Source organism: Terrapene carolina, unplaced genomic scaffold (assembly GCF_002925995.2).
Source record: "Terrapene carolina triunguis isolate 2854851 unplaced genomic scaffold, T_m_triunguis-2.0 Scaffold58, whole genome shotgun sequence".
NCBI lineage: Eukaryota > Metazoa > Chordata > Testudines > Emydidae > Terrapene > Terrapene triunguis.
The window spans coordinates 2808595-2836529 of record NW_020664409.1 but is presented as its reverse complement, the minus strand read 5'-3'; the positions used below and the strand labels follow the sequence as shown (position 1 = coordinate 2836529).

The window sequence follows — 27935 nt, the reverse complement described above, 5'->3', positions numbered from 1 at the left end:
AACTAGGATTTTGCTTGGGAAGAGAGGCAAGAAGGCACCTTGAAGAAAAGAGTGGAGAGAGTTTGAGGCTTTCCCTCCCCCCGCTGGAGCTCCTAGCTGGTGGAACACAGGAATTCCCCTTCACTGTTGCAGCAGTCAGGTGAGAGAATGCCCCAAAGATGATCCATTGTTAACTACAGAAGGAATGATTTGGGGGTGATGGGGAGGATCTATTGGATCATAGAAGGTGTGAGGCGGGGAATAGAAAGGTCATTAGACCAACAATTGGAGCATACGAAGGAACCCTGGCAGACTCCTGATAGTTCCTCACAGCTCTATCCTGACTCTGTATCCACACCTTCACCCACCCCTGTTTTGCAATAATCACCTTTTCCTTCAGCTACAATGTGTTTCATAATGCACCTCCCTGTGGGTAACATGATCTTACTGGCGCTGCTCCCAGGAAATGCTGGGCTGTGAGGGGAAGAAGCTTTTATTTAAACACGAATGCCTGGCATTACCCACAGTAGTTTTATGAAGTGCTCCTCACTATAACATCTCAGTGCCCTTTGCTTAGCTTAGATCATGTAGTATACCTGTTTCTTGCTTGTGCTCAGCAGAATGAAATATGTTGAGAACCAAGCAATGGGTACTTCTGGCTGTTGAAAGGTGAGATAAGGAGACTCTCTCTTAAGTGATCCACAGAAGGAAAATGTTAGAAGACAGCTTTCCCTAGCATAAGAAAAACTTACTTTATGATCCACTTAGCCAGGTTATGTGAAAAGGCAAATGATCCAACAAGTACACTAAATTCTGGGAAGTTTCAAGGTCTGCAGTTAGCAGAGACCTTAAATAAAAAGATGTCCTCTGATTACAGCCATGCTAGTGCTCAGATGTATTTGCAGAGGGAGAAAATCGCACAGATGAAGTGTGGCCTCAGTAAATAGCTGTCAAAGTAAGTTGTCTATGGCAGAAGTGCTCTTTTTATCCACCCTTATCCAGTAAAAGAGTCTGGATAGACCATGTTTTTGTTGTAGCTTATGAGGTGGGTAAGGCTATGCAGTTGGCTAACATGAAAAATCATAGGTTGCTATAGGATTTTGCTAATATTCAGGGCTATCAATATTCTCATTAGAAAAGAGGCTATTAATCTGTTTAATAGAAGTTCTGAATAACACTCTGAGGGCCTGGTCATGCATTCCTTGTGCACACTGAACTCCCTTGGTGCTAAGGAAGGTGACATCAGGGAGTTTTTCATTATTAGAATACAGAAAATAAACACTTAGGTAGGAGGAAACTTGAAATTCTTGTCCCCTAGGTGTGGAAGATAGGTATGACTAGGGTGTGTGTTGTGGTCACTTCAACACTGTTACCTTTACGCAGTTTAATTGTACTCCAAAACAAGCCACCTCCTCTCCTAAGCTGCATTTTTATGGGGAAAAGCTTTACATCAACAGAGGAAGACTTTATTTGGCCGGTCTGGTGACTAAAATGCACTGTATATTGGCTGCCTAATGAAATGGAAAGAGGAAGCTATGTTCTTAATAAACTTTGTGAAGCTTAGAATCCAGCCACAGATGATTCGCTTAGAATCTTGAGCTTCTATCAAAGTCTTATGACCCTGGCATCTGTGGCAAACTAGAAAGTCTGTAACTGATTAAGGTAAATTCAGAAATAAGTATGAAAAGGAATACTACAATCCAAACAGTATTCCTTATGTTTAATTAACCCCACCAGTCTCGTGTTCCTCTTCACATTCTCCCACCATGCTACCTGCACTTACCTCTTCTATATTTTCCCCTCTTCCCCCTTCATTGTCTCCCAACTCTTTTGATGTCTCTATTTCTCTGCTCCCTCAGTTTCTCTGCCTGCCCTTGCCCCCCTCTCCTGAAACCCCCAATCGCCTCTGCACCTCTTCAGCTTCCATCCCTTCCTCACATTCCCTTGTTGTACTCACTCTGTCTTCTCCTTGCCCCTTCACAATCCATTTTCAGTGGTACTGAGCTATCAAGAATATGGACTATATGTTCAAGAGCCTGACCTCTCTTGTGGGCACAAGTTTGACATGCATTTTTGCACCCCACCCCATTGCAATTGTGAATAATGGAGCTTGGGCTTGCAATGTAACTTGCTAAGATGCATGCAGCATTTAGCCACCCAATTGCTTATATCTATGTCCATAATTCATTGGTAGGTGAAAAACTGTTCTTGAAAAGGAGAGCCATCCTGGGGCTTTCTGGAAGTCTAGCCCCATGCTTGATGTGACATATTGTTACCACATGCAATATCTTTGGGGATTATATTATATTAAGTTTATGCATCACTATAGGCCAAGGATTGTATGCAATCCCAGGGAGGAGGGTTACCATAGCTCCTTCAGGAACCAAAAACAGTGGGGAGTGATTAAGGCAAATCACTTAGGTTGTAAAGATCTCCAGAGAGGTACCACCGCCTGGGGAGACTTGCATAGACTGGTTCAGACTGGGTTTTCCAGAAACGCAACAGACAATGGAAGGGCTTTTGATAGAAAAATGTTGGGTTTAAACTTACTCTGGGCCTTCTTTCTGATCCAGCAAACAGGACCTTCTGTCCAAGGGGGGCCCCAACCCTTGTGGAAAATTGGAAACACTTTCCCTACTAGGGTCCCGACAGACTAATGGGTGACTCCTGGTATGTTTAATGTGTGTTTAAATCTGTTTACTTTTGTTTTATCTGTAATGTTTTTACCTTAAGAATAAATGTTCTTGCTTAGAAAGAACTGTATGGTAAGTTGTAATTGCTGGCAATGCATGGTTCATAGCCCTTGGAGTGAAAACAAAGGACAAGTGCTTTAGGAAGACTGCTTGCTGGGAATATCTCAGTGAAAGGCAGGGAACTATGCAGCCTTAAAACCGCAGTCAGAAGGGAGTGGGATGAGAGTCCCTGTCCAGAGACAAATATGGCTATAGACCTGAGACTTGACTGAGCACTCCTGGAGTGGACCATGGGGGTGGGGAGACATACAAATATAGTTACCCTGAAACTGTGACACCAGGTGTTGAGCCATTCACTCTTTACCTGTTGGTGACATATTTTTGGTCTGTTCGGTTGTCATTTCCAGACACACTGCCTCCTGTTAATTACACAAATGAGTTTAATGCCATCCAATGATCTTTGGGTGTTAAGTAAATACATTTCTGGGAGTAAAACTTGAACAGGCCATTTTATGGTCTCTATTAGTAGAATTGTATAATGAGTTCAAGTTACAAAGTCAAAGGGTGACATCCTGATCACATACAAGACAATGGAAAACTGCCATTGACTTGAATGAGGCCAGGATTTCTCTCACAATCCTGTCACAGGTTTACCATTTGTAGCTATAGAACTTCACTGTGGTAACCCCCATAACAAAAATCTCTGAGGCAGTAACCTCTGCTCAGAGAGATTCAGGCCTTAAATATATTAAGTATGGATTACTAATCCTTTAATAATAATAATTAATAATAATGTAACCGTACAAGGTGACTCGACCTAAGGGCAGCATATGGAAAGTACCAGGTGTAGCTAGCTCTGTGTATATTGCTTGGCTTGGAGATAAAAAAAAAAAATGTAAAGTTGAAAAACATGTGATGAAGTATGACTGAAGGTCATCTGGGTAACTGCCCTGTACAATCATAGGTGACACTGTAAATTGAATGTAGGCTGCTTGTCTTTTTTTTTTTTTTTATTTATTTTTAATTTCAGTTATGTATGCTTCTGATATCACAAACATAGCCAGAGCAGAAAGGAGCCTCTTTCTGTTTCTAGAGGTGGGGAATTTTTGGAACTACTGAAATGCATTTAAGCAAAAGTTTTTCCATTTCCCTGTCTGACTACATGTAACTTCATATAGACCGTTTGTGGCTACAGATGTTTCACAGGTGCAAAGCCGCAGCTAGAGAGATTTAGACTCCTGAGGATGCTTCTAAAAACTGTACCTGAAGATGATGTAGGATGAAAGTCCACTACAGACAGCACCAGGAAAGTAGTTTTTTCCCTTATCTTCTCTATTCACAAATCTTAAAGCATTGAGAGGCCCAGAGATACCAGGCCTGATTCTCCCTTGCTTAGCATCTTGCATAGTGACTTGCACATGTGTTGAGTGTGTGCAAAGTGTTACCAAATCAAAATAGTTGTGTATTTAGCCCACTGTGCACAGGTATAAATGTCTACAGGAGAAAGACAAGGGGGAGTTAAATCCACGGTTTTAACCCCATTCTCAAATATATTTGCAGACATTTGTAACAGGGTAGCTGGCTGACCTGCTATAACTAGCTGTGATATAGGATATCAATTGAGAATAAAGGTGGTGATAAATAACTTCCAGAGGTGCTCGATGCAAATCTAAATCTCACATTCATATGCAGTGTTACTTCCCTCCCCCTTTAATTCTGTTGTAGTAGTAGTCTCTCATTTAGCTGCAAGTTGTATTTAATTTAATTATCTTCCTTAAAATAATACAATGGCTACCACCTGGTGCCACAGGCCCAAAACAAATCCACACATAGTTACATGATGAAATCAAAATAATTTATTTCGATGAAAATATATTGACTATCATTCAAGGAAGAGACGTTAACAGGAGTTGGATTGTGTCAGTACCTAGGCCAGCAGTATTAACTATCAACAGACAGCTTTGCTTTGTGAGTTGCTAAGTGTTCAGAATTCTGCTATCGTGTTACTCAAATGGAAAATGTGAGATCTTTCAAGACTGGATCCACTTGGTCCTGCTCATTTTAAGAGAATTCAGTGCAAAATATCCTGTTGGTGGTCTCTTAAATTGCTGGACTTGCTGCTTCTGCTCTTGTTGGTTTTATTATCCCTTATTTGCCTCTGGTTCTCAGTCTGGGACAGTCCACTTCTACCTCCTGCCCTCTTTGCATGTTGTGGTACTGCCATTATTCTGATCAGGTTGTCAGGATCCCTTCTCTTTAAATCTTGGCCTACATTTTCAAAAGTGACTTTCAGCTTTGTGTGTCTCCATTTCTGGATGTCCAACTTGAGATATCACTGCTGGAAAGAGCTGAGCCCCTGTCTTCTTAAAAAGTCAGGCCCCTTTAAAGAGTCTCAAATTGGGCAACCAAAAGTGAAGGCCCCCTACCACTCCCGAAATTACTGGTCACTTTTGAAAAATCATTCTACTGCCCCATCTCTCTCTCTCTTCTTCCTCTTTCTGTAGCTTCCACAAGCTGCTTGTTGTGCCAGCTTTGCTGTCACGAAACTCTTCCATTAGCGAAGTTGAACAGGAGTTGAGTCCAAGTTTCTGCCCTGAAAATAGTCTATTTGAATGCCTTTGTGATGGCACAGTCTGAAACTCCTTAGTATTATGTGCCCAGAATTTGGCATACATACCATCTTCCACAACTAAAGGAAGAGGTGCCCACAATTATAGTTTTATTTTGTGTTTTTGCTTTGTTTTCCTTTGACTTTTCCAGAAAAATAGGGGGGTCCTCAGAGTGAGGAACATTAGCGTGAAAACTATATGTACTATCCATCAGGTTTGGGAAACTTAAAATATTTTTGAAAGTTCTAGCTGTGGGGTTGTTGTGGTGGGTGTTTTTTGTTTTTTGTTTTTGTTTTTGCCTGGTACGCAGCAAACAGACAATGTCCTGGCTGGTCTATTGAGACTTTCAGTTGTCTTCAGGGAGCTTTGCATGTGTAGCTGGAACATCAGACCTGCTTACATATCTAGTGGCTGGCATGTAGGGGGAAAAAATCTTAATACAGTATAACCAACAGCTAACAGGGATTTTCTGTACTAAGTATATACAGTCTAGGAAAATAAAACTCAGAGAGACTATTAGCATGTTTCACAGTATAAGATGGAGTGATTGTGTTATTCTTAAAAGCTCAGAGTTATCAGTATGAAAATGTCTAACTCCCAGGTGTCTTCCCCCACCCCCAGAATGCTTTGGAAGGGATCCAGCAGATCTGGAAGCATTTCTCCTGTTTCCCACGTGCCCCATGTTGCCCATTTAGAGAGTCAAAAATACCCTACAAACATTTGGCAGAGGGAATAGCATTTGGTATTTTTTTTTTTTTTTGTCAGTGATTTTTGTTTCTGTACGTATGGAGTCATCAAACTGTGCACCTAGATTTATCTTTAAGATCTTGTTGATGGTGATGGTTTCCTTCAAAGAAGGATAACTCTTCCTCATTAGTATGCTCTGGATTTTATGTTGCCGTATGAAAATTTAGGGATGCGTGATTTTTACATATAAATATACAGAACATGATAGCGATGACATTATTGTCAGGCACAAGTCAGCAAGGTGCCGTCCAGCCACACATGCCAAACCTGCAAATACAGCAAAGCCAACAGAACCACTTCCTCAGCCTCCTCTTTGGGTCTCTCCAGTGTTGTATGATCTGCACTCAAACCTTCCACTCAAGACATTACAAACTACCCGTACTGAAGTTCCAGAAGAAAAGTCTTTCCGGGGAGGTTATTCTTCCCAAGCTACTGCAGCTGGAGTTTTATTTCCATTCTGAGTTGTTAATTTAAAAGTACCAACTTGGTTTCACCTGCGTTTCGCTCTGGTTCAGTGCTCTCTCTCGAAGCCTCAGTTCCAGGCATTCTACAGTGAGTGGGTATGTTTTGAGTTCAAACTTGTTAGCAAACATGCTTACAGACTTAAATAGCCACTTTAGGTCACCTGTTCCATATATACAAATGCCTCTGACGTAATGGCCTGCAAAGAAAAGAGAAGACAAGAGCAACATCAAATATATAGGGGGTTCTGTGGAAAAGAGATGAGTCAAATTCATCCTTATGATAAATCTGTTAACTTCAGTGGCGTGAAGCCCATTTACACCAGATCTGAATTTGGTCAGAAGTGAATAGGGAAATACAATGGGGAATAATAACTGAGTGGTGGCATGAAGCTAAAAAAAATAGCTAATATAGGGTGACCATCAAGAAAAATTTCCAAACAATGAGATCTATAAGCAGGGGTGAAAGTAAGCCGGTACAGCGTACCGCTAAAAAGTGGCCACCGGAACCAGCCTGTACTCAGCTGACGTTAAAGCGCTGCCGTGGCAAGCGCTTTAAGCAGGGTCCTTAAAGTGCTGCTGTGGCAAAGGACCCTGCTTAAAGCGCTGCCATGGCAGCGTTTTAACATCATTGCCCCTTTTGCTCCCCCGACTTCCCTCAGGCTGCCGCCGAGGGGGACAAAAGGAGCAGATGCCCTGAGGCCGTGATTTTAAAGGGCTTGGGGCTCTGGCTGCTCCTGCAGCAGCGGACAGAGCCCCGGGCACTTTAAATCGCTGTTGGAGCCCTGGGCAGCATGGGCGAGGCAGTGCAGATGGGCTGGCTGGGGGACGCTGACCACCAGCCCCGCCCCTTCCACCTGAGGCCCCACCCCTTCTGGGGGCTGGAGCCGGCCCCCATACTGGTAAGTGCTTAATGTTACTTTCACCCCGTCTAGAAGAATGAAAACATCATCACTTAAGACATTTAAAACTAGCCCAAACAAACCACTACAGCTACAGGGCCAAATGATTCAGTAAGGTTTTTTTCCATCTCTAATTTCTATGATTCTAGGACTCAGGTTTTCCACTGAGTTACTTCAGTTTTAAACTGATGTAATTCCATTGATGTAAGTGGCGCTACACTGGCACAAAACTATAGTGATCCAGTAGCTAATTAGGCCCACTGTCTTAATTTGCTAAATGGTAGATGCTCTGATATGTTCGTTAGTTCATCTATGTGAGCGCCTGGAAGCTCAGCTCAAAAGTAGCATTTGTTGTAAGAAGGATTTCATTTTACTCTTTTTGTTTGTTTTTGTTTTTACACCTGGGTGCACTGATTCATATGGAAGTCAAGTGAATCACTCAGATGCATAGTAAGTCTGTGGACACATCTAAGCAGTTGCTGGAAGGTACAATTTGATCAAGCTAGGGTACTAAAAAGAGAAGTGTAGCTGTAGCAATGCAAGCAGTGGGAGGGGCTAGCTGCCCAAATGTGTACAGAATGGTCCCAATGGGATTGTATTCGAGGCAGCTAGCCTGTCCTGCTGCTCATATTGCCATACCTTCACTTCTATTTTCATCATACTAACTTGATCAGTCTTACTGCGGGTACATCTATTCAAGCTAGAAATTAAACCTTCCATAGTAGATACTCCTTGTGACTCAGCCAGAGAGAGAATCCTAGGACTCGGCAGTCTCCTTGCTCTACCATAAATCATGATCCCTGTCTCACCTAGTCTGAAGTACAAATGCAGGATTGCGGCAAATGTATATGTATGTCAGGATTCTACAGTAATAACGAACATTTTGAACTTCTATAGCATCTTGCAACTTAAGGTTGCTTACAAATACTTGAGTTTAGTGAGTCTCATTATGCCTATGAATTACCGTATATACTCGTTCATAAGCCGAATTTTTAGTAAAAAAGGGAAGCACCAGAGAAGGGGGTCGGCTTACGAACAGGTATAGAGAGGGAGAGGTGGGACACAGCCCCTCCCCGCAACAGAGGGAGCAAGGAGAGGCAGCACAGCCAGAAGGGAAGAGGCAGGGCCAGAGTCTCTCCGCTTCTGGCCACGCTGCTCTCCCCCCAGCCTCCAACGCAGCTGCAGCTCCGGGGCTGGCAGGCTGCAGCCGTGCTGCTCGGCCCTGCCCCCCCAGAGCACACTGCGGCCGTGCCACCCAGCCCAGCCCGCTGGAACATGCTGCGGCCGTGACGCCCGGTCTGGCCCGCCGGAGCAGGCTGCAGCCGCGCTGCCCAGCCTGCCGGAGCAGCTCCAACCAGGCCAGAGACATCCTCACCAGATAAGGTGGGAAGGGATGGGATGGGGAGAGTGTGGGGGTCCTGGGCTAGGGGTGGGGTCATGTGGGGGGTGGTCACAGGGGTTACTCCCCTGACTCCCAGCTTCTCCCCCACCCCCCCAAAAATTTCCCCACCAGTTGCTGTCCCGGCCCATCAGGGTAAGCAGCTGGTGCACCAGGACACTGTTTGCTTAGGTTTACCTCTGTGCCTGTGGACGCTCAAGGTAAACAAACCATCTTGGCCCACCAGCGGCTTATCCTGATGGCCCAGGAGCCAAAGTTTGCTGATCCCTGAATTATAGGGTCAGCTTATGAACACGTTATAAAAATTTTCCATTTTTACTTATCCATCTGGGGGGGTGGGGTGGGAGGGGAGAGAGGGTCGGCTTATAAACGAACCGGCTTATGATCGAGTACATATGGTTTAGTTAATGATGATCCCCATTTTACAAAGAAGAAAATCTCCATGCTTATATATATGATTATAGCACAGATTTAAAGAAAGGGCTAAAAAATTCCTGAGAATTGTATAGCTGCTCAGTTACCAACAGAGCTGGCTGGGAATTTTCTGATGCCACTTATTTTGTCAGAAACTGTTGATCTGTCAAAACCCGAACTTTCCATGGGAACGTACCAGTTTCAATGAAACTTTCATTGGGAAATGTTTATTGGGTGCAGGAAGGAATTTCTGGTGAGAGGGAGAAGGAAAAAAAAATCACAAACCCCCCACACTGCAGAATAGCTCAGTGGTTATGGAACTCCCCTGGGCTGTGGGAGACCTAGCGTCAAGTCCCTGCTCCATTGAATCTTTATTTATAAGCTCCAACAGGAAAAACAGTGAGACCCATTGCAGAATAGCCAATATCCTGCTGGTGAGCGCACTCACCTGGGGTGTGGGAGAATGGCAGAGCAGCATCTGAAGTGAGGTTTCCCACATCCCAGGTGCATGCTATAACCACTGGGTTATTCTGGGGTGCTGGCCTCTCTTGCTGCCTTTTTTTTGTTTAACTTCAAAAAGTGTCCGCTTCATGCTGATGTGGAACAGCAAAGCTTCTGAAATCTCAAATGTTTGCGGGACAGAAACATCATTTCCCACCCAGTTCTCAGATTTCAGTGCAAAAATAGGAAAAGGAAAAGTAAAGAATATACACCTTACCATGACAACCTCCATGAGAGCTTTCCTTATCGCTCCACTTGATAGCTCTTAGGTTACCTTCCCAGGATGCATTTGGCATGGAACCAGGGACATCTACAATTTGATAAGATGGGGGGAGAAATTAGTCTTTTAGGTGGGGGGGCTGAGTTCAGGTTTTTACGTCACTGCACAGCATCACTCTCCTCTGGGAGCTCTTACTGACTTGTATATCTTCTCAGCACTGACAACAGAATTAGGTTGAAATCCATGAAGGCTTCAGCAATTTCACTTCGTACTCCTGAAACAAAACTCTTAAAAACAAAGATCTCCTGGTTATAAGCCCTTTCAATATGACATGTATTTGTGTGCAACCCTCCACCCTTGAATGGTCACACCAAGAGAAATGGAATCCTTCCAAGGTGTAGTAGGGCAGCTCACTACAGGAGTCATAAAGGGGATAAATAGCTTGTCTGGGCACAATCCGCACCAACCCAGCACACCCGTGAGGTTTGGCAAGCCTGCAAAGGGAGGCTTCCAGGTCAGTTTGAGGTGGTACTCTGAAGGAGTAGGTCTGGAACTCGGAGTGCCTAACAAGAAGGGGTTGCTAACTGGGGAAACTGCTTGAGAACTCTGACCACTCAGGTCCTCCCAAAAAGGAGAGGGTTTGGTGTGTGTTGTGTGTGGCTTTTTTTTTTTTTTTTTTTTTAAATATAACCCTTTGCTTTCCAAAAGCTGTGGACTCTGCCTCTTGGGCATTGTGGGAACATCCTGACTTACTTATTTGTCCTTTTTTCACCTCCTGCCCCTGTAAGCGTGGGAGACCCCAAAGCAGTGAGCTGTGCTCCAAACTCTGGAACAATTCCACAGTAATGTAATACAGGGAGACAGCCATTCCCCCCCCTGACAAGAACAGTGCCCATCTTCTCCTCAAGAGGGTGCAATAGAGGTATTACCCATAACAATTAATACTTAGTGCTTGTTTAACACTTTGTATCTTCAAAATGCTGTTCAGATAGGTATATCTCCATATTATACTATCTCATAGACTTGAAAGGTCATATTGTCCAGTCCCCTGCCTTCACAGCAGGACCAAGTACTGTCCCTGACAGATTTTTTTTGCCCCCAGATCCCTAAATGGCCTCCTCAAGGATTGAACTCACAACCCTGGGTTTAGCAGGCTAATACTCAAACCACTGAGCTATCCCTCCCCTGAGTAGTGATAATCCTAGTAGCTAATTAATCCTCACTACCTCCTTGTGAGCTAGGGATAAACCGCTTTATCCCCATTTTCCAGCTGGGGTACTGGGGGGTACAGTGGATCAATTCAGACAGTACAAATGGGTGAACTGCCATTAAGGCAATTGAAGAGTATTTACTTGTATGGCACCTGAATTTGGCCCAGAGAGAATAAGTGATGTGTTCATGCTACTCATACATGCAAGAGCCTTCATCCTTCTTGACTGACTGTTAACAATGGAGACCCCATTATTAAGGCTATGTTTTAGTCATGGGTATTTTTAGTAAAGTCATGGACAGGTCACAGGCAATAAACAAAAATTCATGGCCTCTGACCTGTCCATGACTTTTTTTTACTATATACCCCTAACCAAAACTTGGGCTGGGGGGGGCCCGCTGGTGCTCAGACTCTTACTCCAATTAGATGGTCCATTTGATATTGAATAGGTTGTTTCAACAAGATAGTAAAAAGCATCCCTTAAAATAGTCTTGTTCTCAGAACGTGATAGCAGAAATAGCAAAGAATCAATGGCATAAATACAAGGTTCCCGCATGACCCCGGACAAACTCCAGATTTTGTCTCTTCAAATATACATGAGGCCTGATTTGTTGTCTGGCACCCAAACAGCTTTGTCGACATCCTTTAATCCACAATAGGTGGTTTGCCACCTGATGTACAATCTTCTTCAGCTAGGAAAATGAAGTTGCACTGTAACAGTGCAGTTAATCCCCACTGAGCCTGATCTGGTGACTGAATTACAATTAGCAATCCTAGCTATGAAGGGTTCAGGGGGGACTACACAGAAATGGGAGAGAACTCAGTGATGAGCAAGGAGAGTTCCCTCCCTCTCTCTGTGAAGGCAGGCTTGAGAGAACCACAGATAGCAAGGCAGGTACCTGTGGGAGGCCCTGAGTTATGGCTTGTAAGAAGCAGGGAGGTCCCCAAAGAAGCTACCGGAGTTCCTGGGGAGGGGAAGCAGTGGGGAGACCTGCAAGGGAAAATTGCCTCTAAGGAAAGGCCTGGGAGGCAGTGCTCAGCCAAAGGAGAAAAGAAGGAACTGTATAGCCGCTGGGAATAGAGGTGAAGAGCAGGGAACTTCAAGGTAGCGCAAGAGGTGCAGAAGGATCTTCTGTTTGCATGTTGGTATGGATTCTTAAATTGGACTTGGTTACCTTGAAAGGGAACAGAACTGGAAAGAGGTCACGTGGCTGGAGGGCTGGACCATGGAAGGTATAGCCAGAGATATGCCACCACAGGGCCAAAGAAGTTGTCAGTGGGGTACAGGAGATGAAGAACCACGCTCTGATAGCAGGGAGCAATAGAGAAGTAAGTAACACCCTTTGCAGGCGCCAAGTGCTGTGCTGAACACTCTAGGATTCTTTCCTAGTCAACTCCCAGAGAACTTTTCTGTTCTTTGCGGGGGAGGCATTTGGGGGACTATCAGCAACTGAGCCTGTTTTCTCACTGCAAAGTGGGTGCATTCCAGGCATAGTTAAAGCAGAGCCTAGCCTCTAACCCGCACCCCCAGCTGGGTCAGGCTTAAAGCACCTCCAAACCTGGGTTGGAGGTTTTTGTGTGTGAATGGTAGAGGAGTTAAAGTTGATGCCTGGGCTACCTCTGCTGCATAGACTTACGCTTAGGCAGCATCTTTCATCCAAGGATGTCTAAGTGCTCTGCAATTGAATTTTATGGCAGGTTTACACACATTCTCTAAGTGTATAACTGACATGCTTAAGATCACGAAGTGACTCAATAGCAGAACCAGGAATAGAAATACTTGTGCCCTGATTCGGTCTCCTGCTCTAACCATTAGACAACACTCTTTACTATTTGTGGAGGCCCAACACGTCTGTTGAGAGGCACATAAATAGACAAACTGATCTCACCTCAGAGTGAAGGTGAAAGCAAGGATTAAAAAGTAGGGCTGTCGATTAATCGCAGTTAGCTCACACGATTAACTAAAAAAAAAAAGTAATTGCGATTTAAAAAAAAATAACTGTGATTAATCGTAGTTTTAATTGTTCTGTTAAATTTCAATTGGTATTCTATTGTTTATTAAATATTTTGCATGTTTTTCTACATTTTCATATACATTGTATTGTGTTGTAATTGAAATCAAAGTGTATATTAATTACAAATATTTGCACTAAAAATGATAATAGTATCTTTCAATTCACCTCATACAAGTACTGTAGTGCAATCTTTGTGGTGAAAGTGCAACTTACAAATGTAGATTTTGTTTGTTTGTTACATAACTACACTCAAAAACAGAATATAAAATTTTAGATCCTACAAGTCCACTCAGTCCTCCTCCTTGTTCAGCCAATCACTAAGACAAACAAGTTTGTTTACATTTATAGGAGATAATGCTGCCCTCTTCTTATTTACAGTGTCACCAGAAAGTGAGAACAGGCATTTGCATGGCACTTTTGTAGCCGCCATTGCAAGGTATTTACGTGCCAGATATGCTAAACATTCATATGCCCCTTCCCGCTTCAGCTGCCATTCCAGAGGAAATGCTTCCATGCTGATGATGCTTATTTAAAAAAAAAAAAGTTAATTAAAAAATGTGACTGAGCTCCTTGGGGGAGAATTGTATGTCTCCTGCTCTGTTTTACCCACATTCTGCCATATATTTCATGTTATAGCAGTCTCAGATGATGACCCAGCACATGTTCATTTTAAGAACACTTTCACTGTAGATTTCACATAGTGTGACCAGATGTCCCGATTTTATAGGGACAATCCCGATTCTTGGGCCTTTTTCTTATATAGGCTCCTATTACACCACTGCCCCCGTCCCGATTTTTCACAACTGCTATCTGGTCACCCTAATTTCACAAAACGCAAAGAAGGTACCAATGTGGGATTTCTAACCATCCCAGGGTTTAAGAATCTGAAGTGCTTTCCAAAATCTGAGAGGGACGAGGTGTGGAGCATGCTTTCAGAAGTCTTAAAAGAGTCTTAACACTCCAATGTGGAAACTACAGAACCCGAACCACCAAAAAAGAAAATCAATCTTCTGCTGGTGGGATCTGACTCAGATGATGAAAATGAACATGCATTGGTCTGCACTGCTTTGGATTGTTATTGAGCAGAACCCATCATCAGAATGGATACATATCCACTGGAATGGTGGCTGAAGCATGAAGGGACATATGAATCTTTAGTGCATCTAGCATGAAAATATCTTGCGACACCAGCTACAACAGTGCCATGAGAACGCCTGTTCTCACTTTCAGGTGGCATCGTAAACAAGAAGCAGGCAGCATTATCTCTGCAAATGTAAACAAACTTGTTTGTCTTAGTTACTGGCTGAATAAGAAGTAGGACTGAACTTGCAGGCTCTAAAATTTTACATCATTTTATTTTTGAATGCCGTTTTTTATGTACATAATTCTACATTTGTAAGTTCAACTTTCATGATAGAGATTGCACTACAGTACTTAGTATTTTTCAGTTAATCTAATACATTTCCTTTTTTTTTTTACAGTGCAAATACTTGTAATCAAAAATAAATATAAAGTGAGCACTGTACACTTTTTATTCTGTGTTGTAATTGAAATAAATATATTTGAAAATGTAGAAAACATCCAAAAATATTTAAGTGGTATTCTATTATTGTTTAACAGTGCAATTAATCGTGCCTTTAATCGCTTGACAGCCCTAATAAAAAGACATGACCCAATAGAGCATTAATTTGGCTTTGATTTTAATAGTAGTTTAGATTTTTATCCTTCTTCCTGCAGACAGGGAAAGTGAGGCACAAGCAAGATAAGTGATTTCTTCTAGGTCACATAGATAAGTCAAGAATCGAGCCAAGGGACCAGATTCTGAGCTAGTCTAAATGATTTACACTAGCTGGGTATCTGGCCCACAGGCTCCATACTCTCAATTTTTGGCTGTAACTACTAAATCGTTTTGGCTTTGTTTATGTAGCTAAACTTCTTAGTTGCTTAAATCAAGCTTGCTGTGTAAGAAGATTTAACAAATGGTTTGCAAAGTTTATACTAGAAATGGGCCCAGACTGTAACGTGGATTCTGAATCTCCCTGAGCCTGAGGGGAAATTTGGATTTTATTCCAGCAGTTTGGTTAGCAGTCCTTTCCATGACTGATTAGTCCAGGATAGTCCTTTTAGGGACCAGTGTGGTAACACTAAGCAGAAAAGGCTGTGATTGGTTATGGAGCTGAACATCCTGTTGGTGTCACTAGGCATCACCCTAGGTAACGCGGGGGGGCAACAATCCTGACAGCCCAAAGGGACCAGTGGCCTCAGTGAAGAAAGCCATATATATTAATTACAACCAAGTCCTGTCTCCTCTCCTCAGATGAATCTAGAGCTACAGCTCTAGAGCCAACCTTCAATTCAGGCCAATCTCTGGTCTAGATTAGTACACACTATAGGAGGAAAGCTACAATAATTCAAGTGAATGCTAATGTATAGAGTTGGTCAACAAATTATAATTAGTCCCCCTTTTTTAATCAAAACTCTAAAACTTAGCATTCAAACAGCTCTATAGTTATTTGAAAAATGGGGAAAAATTGTAGAACTTTTTTTAAAAAAAATCCTTTGGGGGGGGGGGGTCAAATAAATCCAGTTTAAACTTTTTGACTGGCTGAGTTGGCTCTGTAAATCGTAAAATAAATGTACATGGTGGGACTGTTTCTCATTCTGCATTTTACACTTCTTTAGTTCCCTCGACCTCAGTGCAGTTACTCATCGTTTACAAGCAAGGCCAGAAGCAGGCCTGATGCTTGAGTATGTATAAAAAGCACAACAGCATTAGTTTGGAGCCCATGCAAAGAAACAAGACAAAACTCAAGAGGGTGACTTCTGCTAACTTATTAATCTCCAGTGACAAAAAGTATTCTTAAACAGGGTTTCAAACATTTGAATATTGAACAACCCTTATAACATAAATTGTATGTGTTGGATGTATGATTCACCAATTGAAAGCTCATGATATGCAGATGTTAAAGTTGCCACTGGTTTTATACAGTGGTCAAATGGTCTGGCCAGCTGTTATGACTAAAAGTAGTTGTTTACTTTACACTAGCCTGCGTACATGGTTCTTTAGCAACACCACAGATGGAGGCAAATGGGGGGTCAGTAACTGCAGTTTCCTGTTGCACTTCCTCCCCTCAGTGGAAAGAGATGGAAAGGAAATCCTGCCTATTTCTAAAAGCTCATGGTAACTATACCTGCCAACATTTGCAAGCTGTAATGAGGAGCTTTACAAGAAATAGCGGAAAGCCTTTAAATTCCATTGGACTAAGTATTTTTGGAGGGATGTGATGGCAGAAAGTTTAAAAAAAAATCAACATTTAAGTATAGATGCTTTCTTTTAACTACAGATGGTTGGAAAGTATTCAGTAATGATTCTTAACCCCACATCAAAGAAGTGGAATGGTACAACGGCAAAATCACTGGCACTCTGCTATAAACAGAAATATGGACTATGATGTGGCATGCAGAAGAGCCAGAGCTCACTCAGGATTTATGAAATACACCCCTTTGTATGCTGGCCTTGCAGCAGATAAAATAAGATGGAAAAAATGCTGGTTCTGTCCTTGTTTACAAAGATTCAGGAGCACACAGAAGAAGCCACCTGCTCTGTGAAAGGGCCAGCCATAACTTGGGGAGGGAGGACAGGAACTGCAGTAGGAGACAAAGAAGTGGGTGGCTAGTGACAATGTGTGTATGAGGGTGGAGGGAGGGGCATAGCTTTGCACCCCTTTCCCATGGGCTAGCAGAGCTGCCTGCTGTATGGAGATAGCACACACTGCACTAGGGCTGAGTGAACTCCGCCCTCTAGCATGCATTCCCTGAGACCAGTTGAGAAAGATTCTGGTTGAGTCAGTCAGGATCCCTGATGCTAAGCAGCCCAGTCTCTCCCCCCTCCAATGCTGTCAGTGACTCAAAGACAAAATCTGGACCAAAATAAAATGTAACCAATAGGAACACTTCTTGGACAAAAAATCAATTAGCAATTCCTTAGCTAGTGTCATAGAAATTTCTGTCCGTTCCAGCTGAGGAATAAGGAGAGACGGACACAGCTAATCAAGCAAGGAGCCCCGGGAGGGGCGATCCGTTTATTTCAATTGCAATTGGGTTCGATCTCATAAGTCAGCAAGAACAAAGAAAACACTTACACCAAAGCATTATATGCAGTTGACTATGATAATCTATTGCTCTATGATTGGCCAAAATTTGCTGTCATTACCATACATAATTAGCAAGCTACATGTATCTGCCCCTCATATGACCCCTTATTGTTCATCTACTTGCTCCCCCCTTGCGTTATTTTGCAAACTAAGCAGTTAGGTATCTACACGACGCAGGCACAGACAATTCCATTGTCTCCAGGTTTGGAGTTTGGCTACATTTCCTCTTGAAGGAACTTCCTGAGTTAAGACAACCTATAGCTGACCCTGTGTGTACGTGACAAATTTGCCCCCTGGCAGTTAAGTAGAATAATTTTATATCACTAGCAAGAAATCCTAGTCAGATGGGGTGGGGGAAGAGAGTGCACCAAGACAACTCCACTTGGAAACTGTCCTTCAGTTTTTGTTTGTTTGTTTTAGGCTTCTTGGGCCAAGCATTCTCTAAGCCAAGATTTCCCCAAAAGGAATCTACTTACTCCAATGGTGTTGGCATTTTTCGGACAAGTTACTTTCTCCATAACTGGGGCAATGGTGAACTCATAATATTGGGTCAGGTGAGGACTTGGATGGAGACCTACCAAGAAAAAAATGGTAGCTATAGAAAGTGATGAGGGTATTTCAGTAAATGGCATTCGTCTCTCAGATCAGTACTGGATGAATGATTCAGCAATGCTAGGGAGCACTGTGAAGTTGCAGGTGCCATATTTTGGAGAACACATAAAACCAAGATTCTGACCAGGAGATCCCTGGAGCTATAAGAAATGATACAGTGTTAGCCCTGTCATCATGATAGTCTTCACTTCCTGTCCTGAAGTACTGCTGTAAGGCCACCTCAGATATGGCTGCATATAAATTATAGTGGAAGAAGGGGAGGGTGTGTATGCATATCTGTCTTTCTATATGTCTGCCTGTCTTGCCTGGTCTTTACTGGACACACAACTCACAGGGGTCAGTGCTAATATCAACCATGTTACAAAAGCATTTGGTATCTAAACAGACAGGACTAACTTGGTTCTTCCTAATAAGGTTCATAGCCTCTCATATATAAGCTCTGAAAAGCAATAAACTGGACAGGAAATCTCAGAAGAACTGGTTCTCCATTGTATTTCCAGCAATTCTGCATTCCAGCTGAATTAGAAATACAGTGAAAATAGAGAACATACTCTTTTCTGTGGCATTTTGATTGAAAACAGGACATGCAGTATGCAGAAGATGCAGGTATAAGAAAGAGAAGTTAAGTGGTTCTCAACCAGGGGTACACATACCCCGGGGCGTACGCAGACGTCTTCCGGGGGTACATCAACTCATCTAGATATTTTCCTAGTTTTACAACAGGCTATATAAAAAACACTAGTAAAGTCAGTACAAACTAAAATTTCATACAGACAATGACTTGTTTATACTGCTCTATCTATTGAAATATAGAGTACAATATTTATATTCCAATTGATTTATTTTATAATTATACGGCAAAATGAGACAAAATTATTTTATAATTATATGGCAATTTTTCAGCAGTAGCCTGCGGCGACACTTTTATATTTTTATGTCTGATTTTTGTAATCAAGTAGTTTTTAAGTGAGGTGAAACTTGGGGGTATGCAAGACAAATCAGACTCCTGAAATGCGCACAGTAGTCTGGAAAGGTTGAGAGACACTGGCTTAGAGGTTCAAATTCGGCTTGAGGGATGGAAATTCATGTCCGTTCTTATCTTACCCAAACTGGCTTGCCTGTTCCTACAGGTTACTGAGGATTTACTGCTGCACTAACTGGAATTATACCCACTCTGATAGCATGGGTGGTAATTTTACACCTATAGCGCCAGATCTTCAGCTGGTGTAAATCAGCATGGATCCATTGACTCCAATGGACTAGGCTGAGATTTTGGCCCAGAGTTAATAGAATTTCCTCCCATTGTTTCTCCCTCCTCTTTTTCCTGCATCAAGCACAAACTGCTTGCTTTTTCTTTTAAGGCCTATACCCACCCCATCTATCATGTCTTATATTCTATAAAGCCATCAGCCCCCACTTCCACTTCACTGACAATAGCAGTCTCTTTTCCTATTTGTCAGATTTCAGATTCTCCCCCATTACATCCCTTATGCATGGAAGGAGCTCGGGTTAATGAAATATGCAAAAACTCTGCACTGTGTTCTTTCAGATCCCTCCTTAAAGCCCATTTATGCTGCATTGTCTATGAAAAGTGTGTCTGCATCTTAGTAGGCTTGATCTTTTTATAACTCATGCATTAAAAGGTTGATGACAGTGGTGAGCATACTGTGGGAAAACAGCATGGTGAATGCAGAGGACAAAGCTCAATGGGAAGCAATAGCTACTGATGAGTAGATGAAGGAGGAGGAATGATATTAATAGATCAGATAAAGTGAAGGGCAACTGCAGACTCAGTGGTCACTGTAGAAAATGTGGTGGTTATTCTGTGATGAGTCTTAGTCACGGGTGCCACCGCATTGCGCATACACTAAGCAGAACTAGGTGTTTATATTGTTGTGACAACAACAAAAATGTTGGATGGGAATGCATACATCCCAGGGAAAAGAGGAAGGGGTCAGATGTTAGGAAACGTGTGTGAATGTTTGGGGCCAACTTTTCTACTGGTGTAAATTGTGGCAGCTCCAGTTGATTTCAGTGGCACTATACCAATTTACACCAGCAGAATATTGGGCCCTTTATATGGTTCTGCTGAAGAAGTCTCAGATCGTTCCCATTCGTGGCATTGCAAGATGCAATGATATTAGTCCCCATATGAGATGGATTTCCCATGATAGTCAAGAGGCTTTCTTCCCCAACTCACACAGCTACAATCCAGAGATGACTACAGAGGAATTTATGGCCTGAGCCTGACAGGGGCAAAGAGGTGAAGTCATGAGGACTTACAGGTACCAAAGCCCTTAGTCCTACTAGTCACTGAAGGATAATGTGCTGTTCTAATCTGATTTAGATACATTTGGGGGGGGGGATTATTTTTTAACAATGGAAAGGTGGTCTGGGGCAGACTCAGCTTCAGAATGTTTGCTTTGGCCTTGGCTACACTCGAGGCTTGAATAGGGACTGGGAGTGGCTGGCTCATTACAGAAGCAGCTTTTCCTCTCCTGGAATTGACACCTCCTCATCTATTATTGGGAGTGGACTACATCCACCCTGATTGAATTGGCCCTGTCAATACTGGTTCTCCACTTGCGAAGTAACTCCCTTCTCTCCATGTGTCAGTATATAATGCCTGCATCTGTAACTTTCACTCTATGCATCTGAAGAAGTGAGGTTTTTACCCACGAAAGCTTATGCCCAAATAAATCTGTTAGTCTTTAAGGTGCCACCAGACTCCTTGTTGTTTTTGTAGATACAGACTAGCACGGCTACCCCCTGATACTTGACAGATAATTGTAATGTATGTTTTCATTTATATACATGCTGAGGGTCTGAGCTTAAATGCAGTGAAATCAATGGGGTTCTTTCTGCTGGTCCAAGCTTCTATAGCTTAAGCCATGTCTACATTAGAGATCTTACAGCCACACATCTGTACCAATGCAGCTGCTTCTCTATGCCCATGGGACTGCTGTTGACATAATCAAACCACCCCCGACAAGAGGCGGTAGTTATGTTGGCAGGAGAGCTTCTCCTGCAGACATAGCGCTGTCCACACTGGTGCTTCTGTCAGTGTAACTTACGTTGCTCAGCAGAGTGTGTTTTTTTCACACCCTGAGCGACATAAGTTATACCAGCAAAAGTGGTAGTGTACACCTAGCCTTATTTATGGTACTTTTTGAGTCTCACTTTTAAAAGAGACCGTCGAGACCGTCACAGCTAACTTATGCCTGAAATGCACTTTCATTACTGTCTAAATTTGGTTTATTAGTTTTAATCTTGAACTTCTGAAATTCATTTTGTTGCATGAAATTAACATTGTCCCCAGTGAACATTACCCATGCACAATGACCCCAGGAATCCTTGCGAAACTGCCAAGGAAGGTACTGCTTAGCGATAATTCAGAATTTGTTCTCGCGGCTTTGAATTATTCATCTTCACAAAAATAAAGAGCAAATAGTTCTCTTTCTAAGTTACTCATGAAGTAGAAAAATCTCATTCAACAATGAAGAAAATCGGAAGTCACAGGAAGTCTGTGTCAGTGCCAAGCCTGAATGGATGCCACAGACCCCTTGCTACAAAGTCCAAACAACATCCTGTGGAAAAATTACTTGATTAAATAGCATCCTGATTTCTCCCCAGCACCACCCAACTGCATACTTTATTGCACAAATTCACTATTTAATTATTTCAAATGTAGGAAGTGTCCCTAAGGACAGTTTCTACACCTGTATTTGTATTTAAAATTTACAATTAAGAGTGAAGGATAGTTCAGGTTCCAGGAGGAGTGACCTGCTCTAATAATAATTCATACCTAGCTCTTTTCATCCATTGATCTCAAAACACTTCACAAAGGAGCTTTGTATCACTTTACATCTGTTTGGGGTTTGATCCTGCACTACTGAGGTCAATAGGAGGTTTGTCATTGAAATAAATGGAAGCACAAACAGGCTCTCAAGCAATAATGTAAGTAGATTTTTTTACCTCCTAACCTAAAATATGGTGACAAGAGTAGTCTTTGACCTCTTTGTTTTCCTTTCTCTGTAAGGTGGAGGAAATCTCTGGGATCCATACTTTCTTCCCATGCATGTGCTGGTGGGGAATAGGTGTATTGAACGGGATTGGATTGGCATGATGAGGGACACTAGGAAGAAAGTCTTTGTGGCATGTAAATGTATATAATCCATTGTGTTATTGGAGTTGCTTTTATTTGTGATAGGATCTGTTTTTACTGATCCTGAAAGTGCAGAGACCCATGGGCAAGCCCTTGAAATATAAACTGAAGGAATGAATAAAGGCCCTGTGGGTAGATGACCTGTCTTTCCAGTCAGATGTGACTTTCTCTATATCCCATCAGTGCCCCTCCTATGTTGACCACGGGTGTTCTTTGAGAGGTATGAGGCACTCCTTTCCCCTAGGCAATGAGTCTCCTGCCTATGCATTGCTCTTAACCCCGAATAGTCCTGAAGGGATGGAGTGGCTCAGGGAAAGAAGCTTGGGAATGGAAGGAATGAACTCAATTCTGAGCTTGGATCACACCCACATAATAGTGTGTTGTGCTGTCACCTATCAGCCAGGCTGTTCTCTTTGGTTTCTTTTTTCATTGAAATTTGGATGATAAAAATACACATCTTGCAATGCTAACTAGTTGCATTTGCATTACTCAGGATTCATACGGTCTTTCATATCCTTGTATGACCCCAGGTGCTCTGGAGGCAGCCATGGCACACGTGTGTGTGCAAAAAATGGAGGCTGATTTGACATGATATGTACATGGTATGAGCCTGCATATCTACATTCAGCTGTCTTTTCAGATCACAGAGATGCTGCACTGACGGAAGCTGATGTGCTTTGAATTTCAAATCATATATATTCTAAGATCAAACTTCCTCATGCTGTAAAAACAAGCAGCCAACAGATCGATCTATGCTGAACAGTCTTTTGCAGTTGTCTTTACTAGGTCATTTGCATGGTGTTTGGTGTATTTAACATATGATAAGTTCACTTCTTTGCACATAGGGAGTATTTATATTTTACTGTTTATATTAATTTAAAAAGTAAGCATGCAGTAATTGCTGTGCAATGAAGCTGATTGTCTTTTCTTCTTTTATCTAATCAAATGGAAAAATGAGTTGGAATAAATCTCATTGCCAGTACTGTACGTGTCATTCCTAGACAGGGAACTCATCCCTAAATCTTAGACCCACTGACATCAGTGGGAGCTTTTTGTCTGAATAAGGCCTGCAAGCTTTGGGGCCAGACACTTAAATATGTAGAATTACCTCTGGATGGCTGTGTGCAGAGTGAAACAAATCTAGATCCTCACCTTCACAGTTAGTGGTCAGTATCGCTGTCAGCAGAATTGGAGTAATATTTTCCCCTGGCGTGGATCAGACTTCTACTTCTCTTTCACCCAGCAACGTGTACTAGATCTGCAGAGGGTTAAAATTGTGGCTTTGCTGCCAGCGCAGGAATTCTTTCTATAATCACTACTAGTGGAGATGTACAGTGCTGGACACTGTGTCCCTAGATTTGGCCACATATGGGTTGAAGCATCCCAGTTCAGAAAGGACAAAGATTTAATCCACAGGCCAGAAAGGCAATCCCTAAACAAGTATTAAAGTCAAGTGACACAAGGAATAATGTTGAGATTTAAATGATAGCCACATCCTTAGCTGGTGTCATTCAAAGTCATTAGAACCACCGATATACATTAGTTGAAGTTCTGGCCCATTATAACTTTAGGTGCTGTGAAAAATGTCCCTGCTACAACAGTGCTAGCACTGGGGTGCCCAACATTAAGGTCAAGTCTAAATAATCCTCAGTATCACAGTGATGCTTGCTAAATATAAAGACCAACAAACAGACCACAGCACAGACCTTTAACTTTACCATTCCTCCTTGTCCTGCGGGACGGGAGGTCTGGGGTGTGTTTTTTAACCAGAATTCATTGTTAGTTAGTGGAAGTCACCTTGCATGATAGATGGGATTCTAAATCTATAGGACTTTGCTATGGGAATAATGTGTGTAAATATAAGTAAAGAAGGCAACGTGACTTAGTCGATAAAGCGTTGAACCTGTGGGGTGACTCAGCAATCGCGTCACCTGTCTATGCTTCCGCTTCCCTATCCATAAAATTGAGATAATGATATTTAACTCTTGTAAAGTGCTTTGAAATCTACAAATGAAAAGCGTTCTATACGAGCTTGGTATGAAAGGACTGAATGAAATCGGACATAACTGGTCAGCCCCCTGTGATTATCCTCGGGCAGTGCCATCCATTTATGGGTTCATTTTTCTCACCTTTGCAAGGATAGACGGAATATCGGTTTCTATAGAACAAGAGAATCCTGAACGTTGACCTAAAGCAAATATAAAGGTCATATAGCACAGAAATCAGTTCTGTTTCATTTCCTCTCTCTTTCCTAGCTCAGCAGGGCGCAAGCCAGCTTGTCCTATACACACGAATGAGTAATGAAGTCATGCTACGTACCTGGTATCCTATTGAGTGTTACCCAGAAGTGTTCATCTGGACTGTAGCTGTCCTTGGACCACTCCAATAAATCAACAGCACGTTGATCATTGAGAACGAACTCGACAAATGGCTTTGTGACCGCAATGTAAGCAGAGCCAAAGTAGATGGTCAGATTGTGTGGTGGGGACTGTTTCAACACATCGGTCTTTTTCATGTACGAGGAGTCCGTCCCTATGTGCTCCTTATGGATATATTTGGTTCTTGAAATCACATGGGCAGGAGGCAGCACCCCAGGAGTGATATTTTTATCCTTATATCCTTTCAGGTACTGAACTATTTCCTTGTTGGTTTTCAAGGGGAAATCTTGTCCACACGTGTTGAGCAGGTACTTCCACCGAACGCCTGATTCCAGCAGGTCTTTCATGCAGTTCAAATCCGCCTGAAGTCTGGATATTCCAGCATAAATGACTGGTTCATTTTTTGAGGCAAGAAACGCATTGGGGAAACAGTTCAACAATGTCCCCACGTCTTGCTTAAACTGAGCCGTTGCCTTCTCATCCACGTGGACACAGTAAACATTTTGGGGCATATAAATAGCCCTGAAGAGCCTCTCAAACGTATCGAATTCTTTATGTAGAGTTATGATATAAGCCAAAGGAAAGGCAGCTTCTTCTGCAGAAAGAGGGCTGGTTATATAGTGGTTGTGCATTAAGTACTCACTGCAGGCAAAACTCCCCCGAGAGGTTTTTAGGAGGTTTCCCCAAACAAAACCTTTCTTCTGTTCGATTAATGCATCGCAGGCTCGCTTCAGCAGGTAGCTTTCGTGGGACATTGTTTGCCGGGGATATTTTTTTGACCGGTGCAACTGACCCTTGTGTATCACAACGAAAACCATCGCGCCCAGGAGAGGAACGGCCAGGAGGTAACGCTTCTGCGGGCGCATTGTTGGTGGGTTTAAAATATTTCCCTCTGGAGTGACTGCCGGAAGCACAAAGCCCCCCCACAACTCAAGTTATTCAGCCAGGCGGAAAAATCTCCCGCTGCCCATGTGTCCTCGGAGCTCCGGCGAGGGTGATGTCTGTTGCGCAGTCGGTTGCCTAGCGTGTTGGTTTCTTTTTCATCCCCTGTCTGAACAGGCGCTAACGCTCCCGCCACCGGCGCGCACACCCGCTTTGTTCCGCTTCCCCTCCCCGGCTGCTTCTTCAGCTGGATCCCAGCAAGTGGCGTGGCTCAGCCGCCTGCTCGCTCTCTATTTGCATATGAAAGCAGCTCCTGCATGGTCCTGGCGTGATAGGACTCTCCGATTGGATCTGTTTCGCCTCCGGCTCCCACTCCCACTGAGCGAGCTATTCGCTCTCATCTCGAGCTGGCCGACTTTGCCCGGAGCCCTGTTGGTTCCGCCCAGCCCTCTGCTAGCTACCTCTTAGCATATGAAAGAACAACTAACCTTGCGAGACTGGTTCATTGTGTCTGCTCCCCGGGAGCCCCGCCCCCCTGTGACAGCCTCAGACCCTCATTAGGGGTGGAATGCTGCTCCCACTGAACTGAACAGGGCTCCTAATGAACTCTTCGTTCTTTCTGTTCATTACTGTTGCCACTTTGCAGCAGATTTAGGGGGTTTGCAGAGGGTCGCTTTCCCACCGGGAGAGAAACTGGGGAGCTAGATTCAGGGTAATACCTAATGTAAATTATTTATTTACAAAATCTTGTTTATCCTGAATCAGGACGTTCAAAACTGCCCTCCGGCAATTTCACTTGCAAAACCCACCGGTGCAGTTGATGTAACTAGCCCTTTACAGCATGTCTTGGGCAAGGTCCCTGCTCTATAAAGAGTTTCAAATAAAATTCTTACCTATCAGCAATTCATGATGTGATTTCATTAGCTTTTTTTAAAAAAAAAAAAAATTATCGAAGGAAACCTTTTTTCATCCAATGTACAATTAGCCGATGGAAATCATCACTGCAAGAAACTGCTGAGGCCAAATATTTTGCAGGATTCTAAAAGGTTTAAACATTTGTCCGGAGTTACAATAGAAAAGGTTGCAAACCGCTGTTATGGTGGTTCTCTTTTTCTGTTTAGAGCTTAGGGCATCTTCAGAAACTTTACAACTTGACATCATGACATCTAGAATGGGTTATGCACGGATCAGAAAAGACAAAGTAACAAAAACTACTTTATAGACTATCAGGGTTGGAAGAGACCCCCCTGGAGGCCATCCAGTCCAACCCTCTGCTCAAAGCAGGACCAATCCCCAGACAGACAGATTTTTGCCCCCAATCCCTAAATGGCCCCCTCAAGGATTGAACTCACAACCCTGGGTTTAGCAGGCCAATGCTCAAACCACTGAGCTATTCCTCCCGTCTATGTATAGAGCTATTTATGTGGGATCGTTCCATGAGCAAGAGCAACAAGGAGTCTGGTAGCACCTTAAAGACTAACCGATTTATTTGGGCATAAGCTTTCAGGGTAAAAACCTCACTTCTTCAGATGCATAGAGTGAAAGTTACAGATGCTTCTTCAGATGCATAGAGTGAAAGTTACAGATGCAGGCATCTGTAACTTTCACTCTATGCATCTGAAGAAGTGAGGTTTTTACCCACGAAAGCTTATGCCCAAATAAATCTGTTAGTCTTTAAAGTGCCACCAGACTCCTTGTTGTTTTTGTAGACAGACTAACACGGCTACCCCCTGATACTTGACTCCATGAGCAAGGTATTACTCTAAGGCTGCAGAATCTGGCTCAGAGATTTCTTCTCAGGATTTCCCATGGTACTATTCCCACAAATCTATTTTATTCCCATCCCAATCTTTTTGGAGCATTTTTTCTCCTTAAATGTTTTCTTGAGCAGGTTGGGAGGGGCCACTTACAACTGAGTCCTGTGGTGTGCCAACTGTTACACCGGTGAGTGATACTGTCCATCCTGCTATCCTGTCACAGCTCTGTCAGCCTCACCATCTGCAATTGTGTTCTGTGGTTTGAGTGGTAGTCAAGTCAAGATTCAGGGCCAAATCCTCAATTGTGCTGAGCTCACAAATGACACAACTTGGGGGGTGGCCACCTTCCTGCTGCTTTGATGCTAAGGCCACCTGGAGACCATTCTCCTGGCTGAAGTTCTAAAAGGGCATAATGTGGTCCAGCCCTGGCCTCAAAATGCCTCTTCCTCCTGCAACGTCAGCATGCCCCTCTAGCCAGCTCTGTTGGGTTTGGCCACTTGCCAGATTCTCCTGGTTGACTTTTTAGGGCAGCTTTCTAGCCATTTTCTGAGGTTCTGGCCCTCTGTTTCCCTAGTATCTACTCAGATCATCTTTATGCATAACTTTGGGCCTGGTCCTGCTGCCTAACGGGATTCCATACATCACTTCATTTATTTGTGTCAGTACTGCATGGGAGAGTGGGTGAAATAATATCTTTTATTGGACCAACTTCTGTTGGTGAGAGAGGCAAGCTTTTGAGCTGCATTTCTTCAGGTCTTCAGAGTAGCAGCCGTGTTAGTCTGTATCCGCAAAAAGAACAGGAGTACTTGTGGCACCTTAGAGACTAACAAATTTATT

General features: G+C 43.0%; 1 protein-coding gene across 1 annotated transcript; it reads right to left on the bottom strand.

The window, feature by feature from the left end:
- Positions 1–5564: 5564 nt before the first annotated feature.
- On the bottom strand, positions 5565–25606 carry GCNT2 (glucosaminyl (N-acetyl) transferase 2 (I blood group)). The gene is made up of 3 exons (XM_024199140.3): positions 24401–25606; positions 9923–10015; positions 5565–6689 (listed from the first exon to the last, which is right to left on the bottom strand). The coding sequence occupies exons 1-3, from the start codon at positions 25323–25325 to the stop codon at positions 6499–6501; spliced, it is 1209 nt and encodes a 402-aa protein (XP_024054908.1). The 5' UTR covers positions 25326–25606; the 3' UTR covers positions 5565–6498.
- Between the last annotated feature and the right edge of the window lie 2329 nt (positions 25607–27935).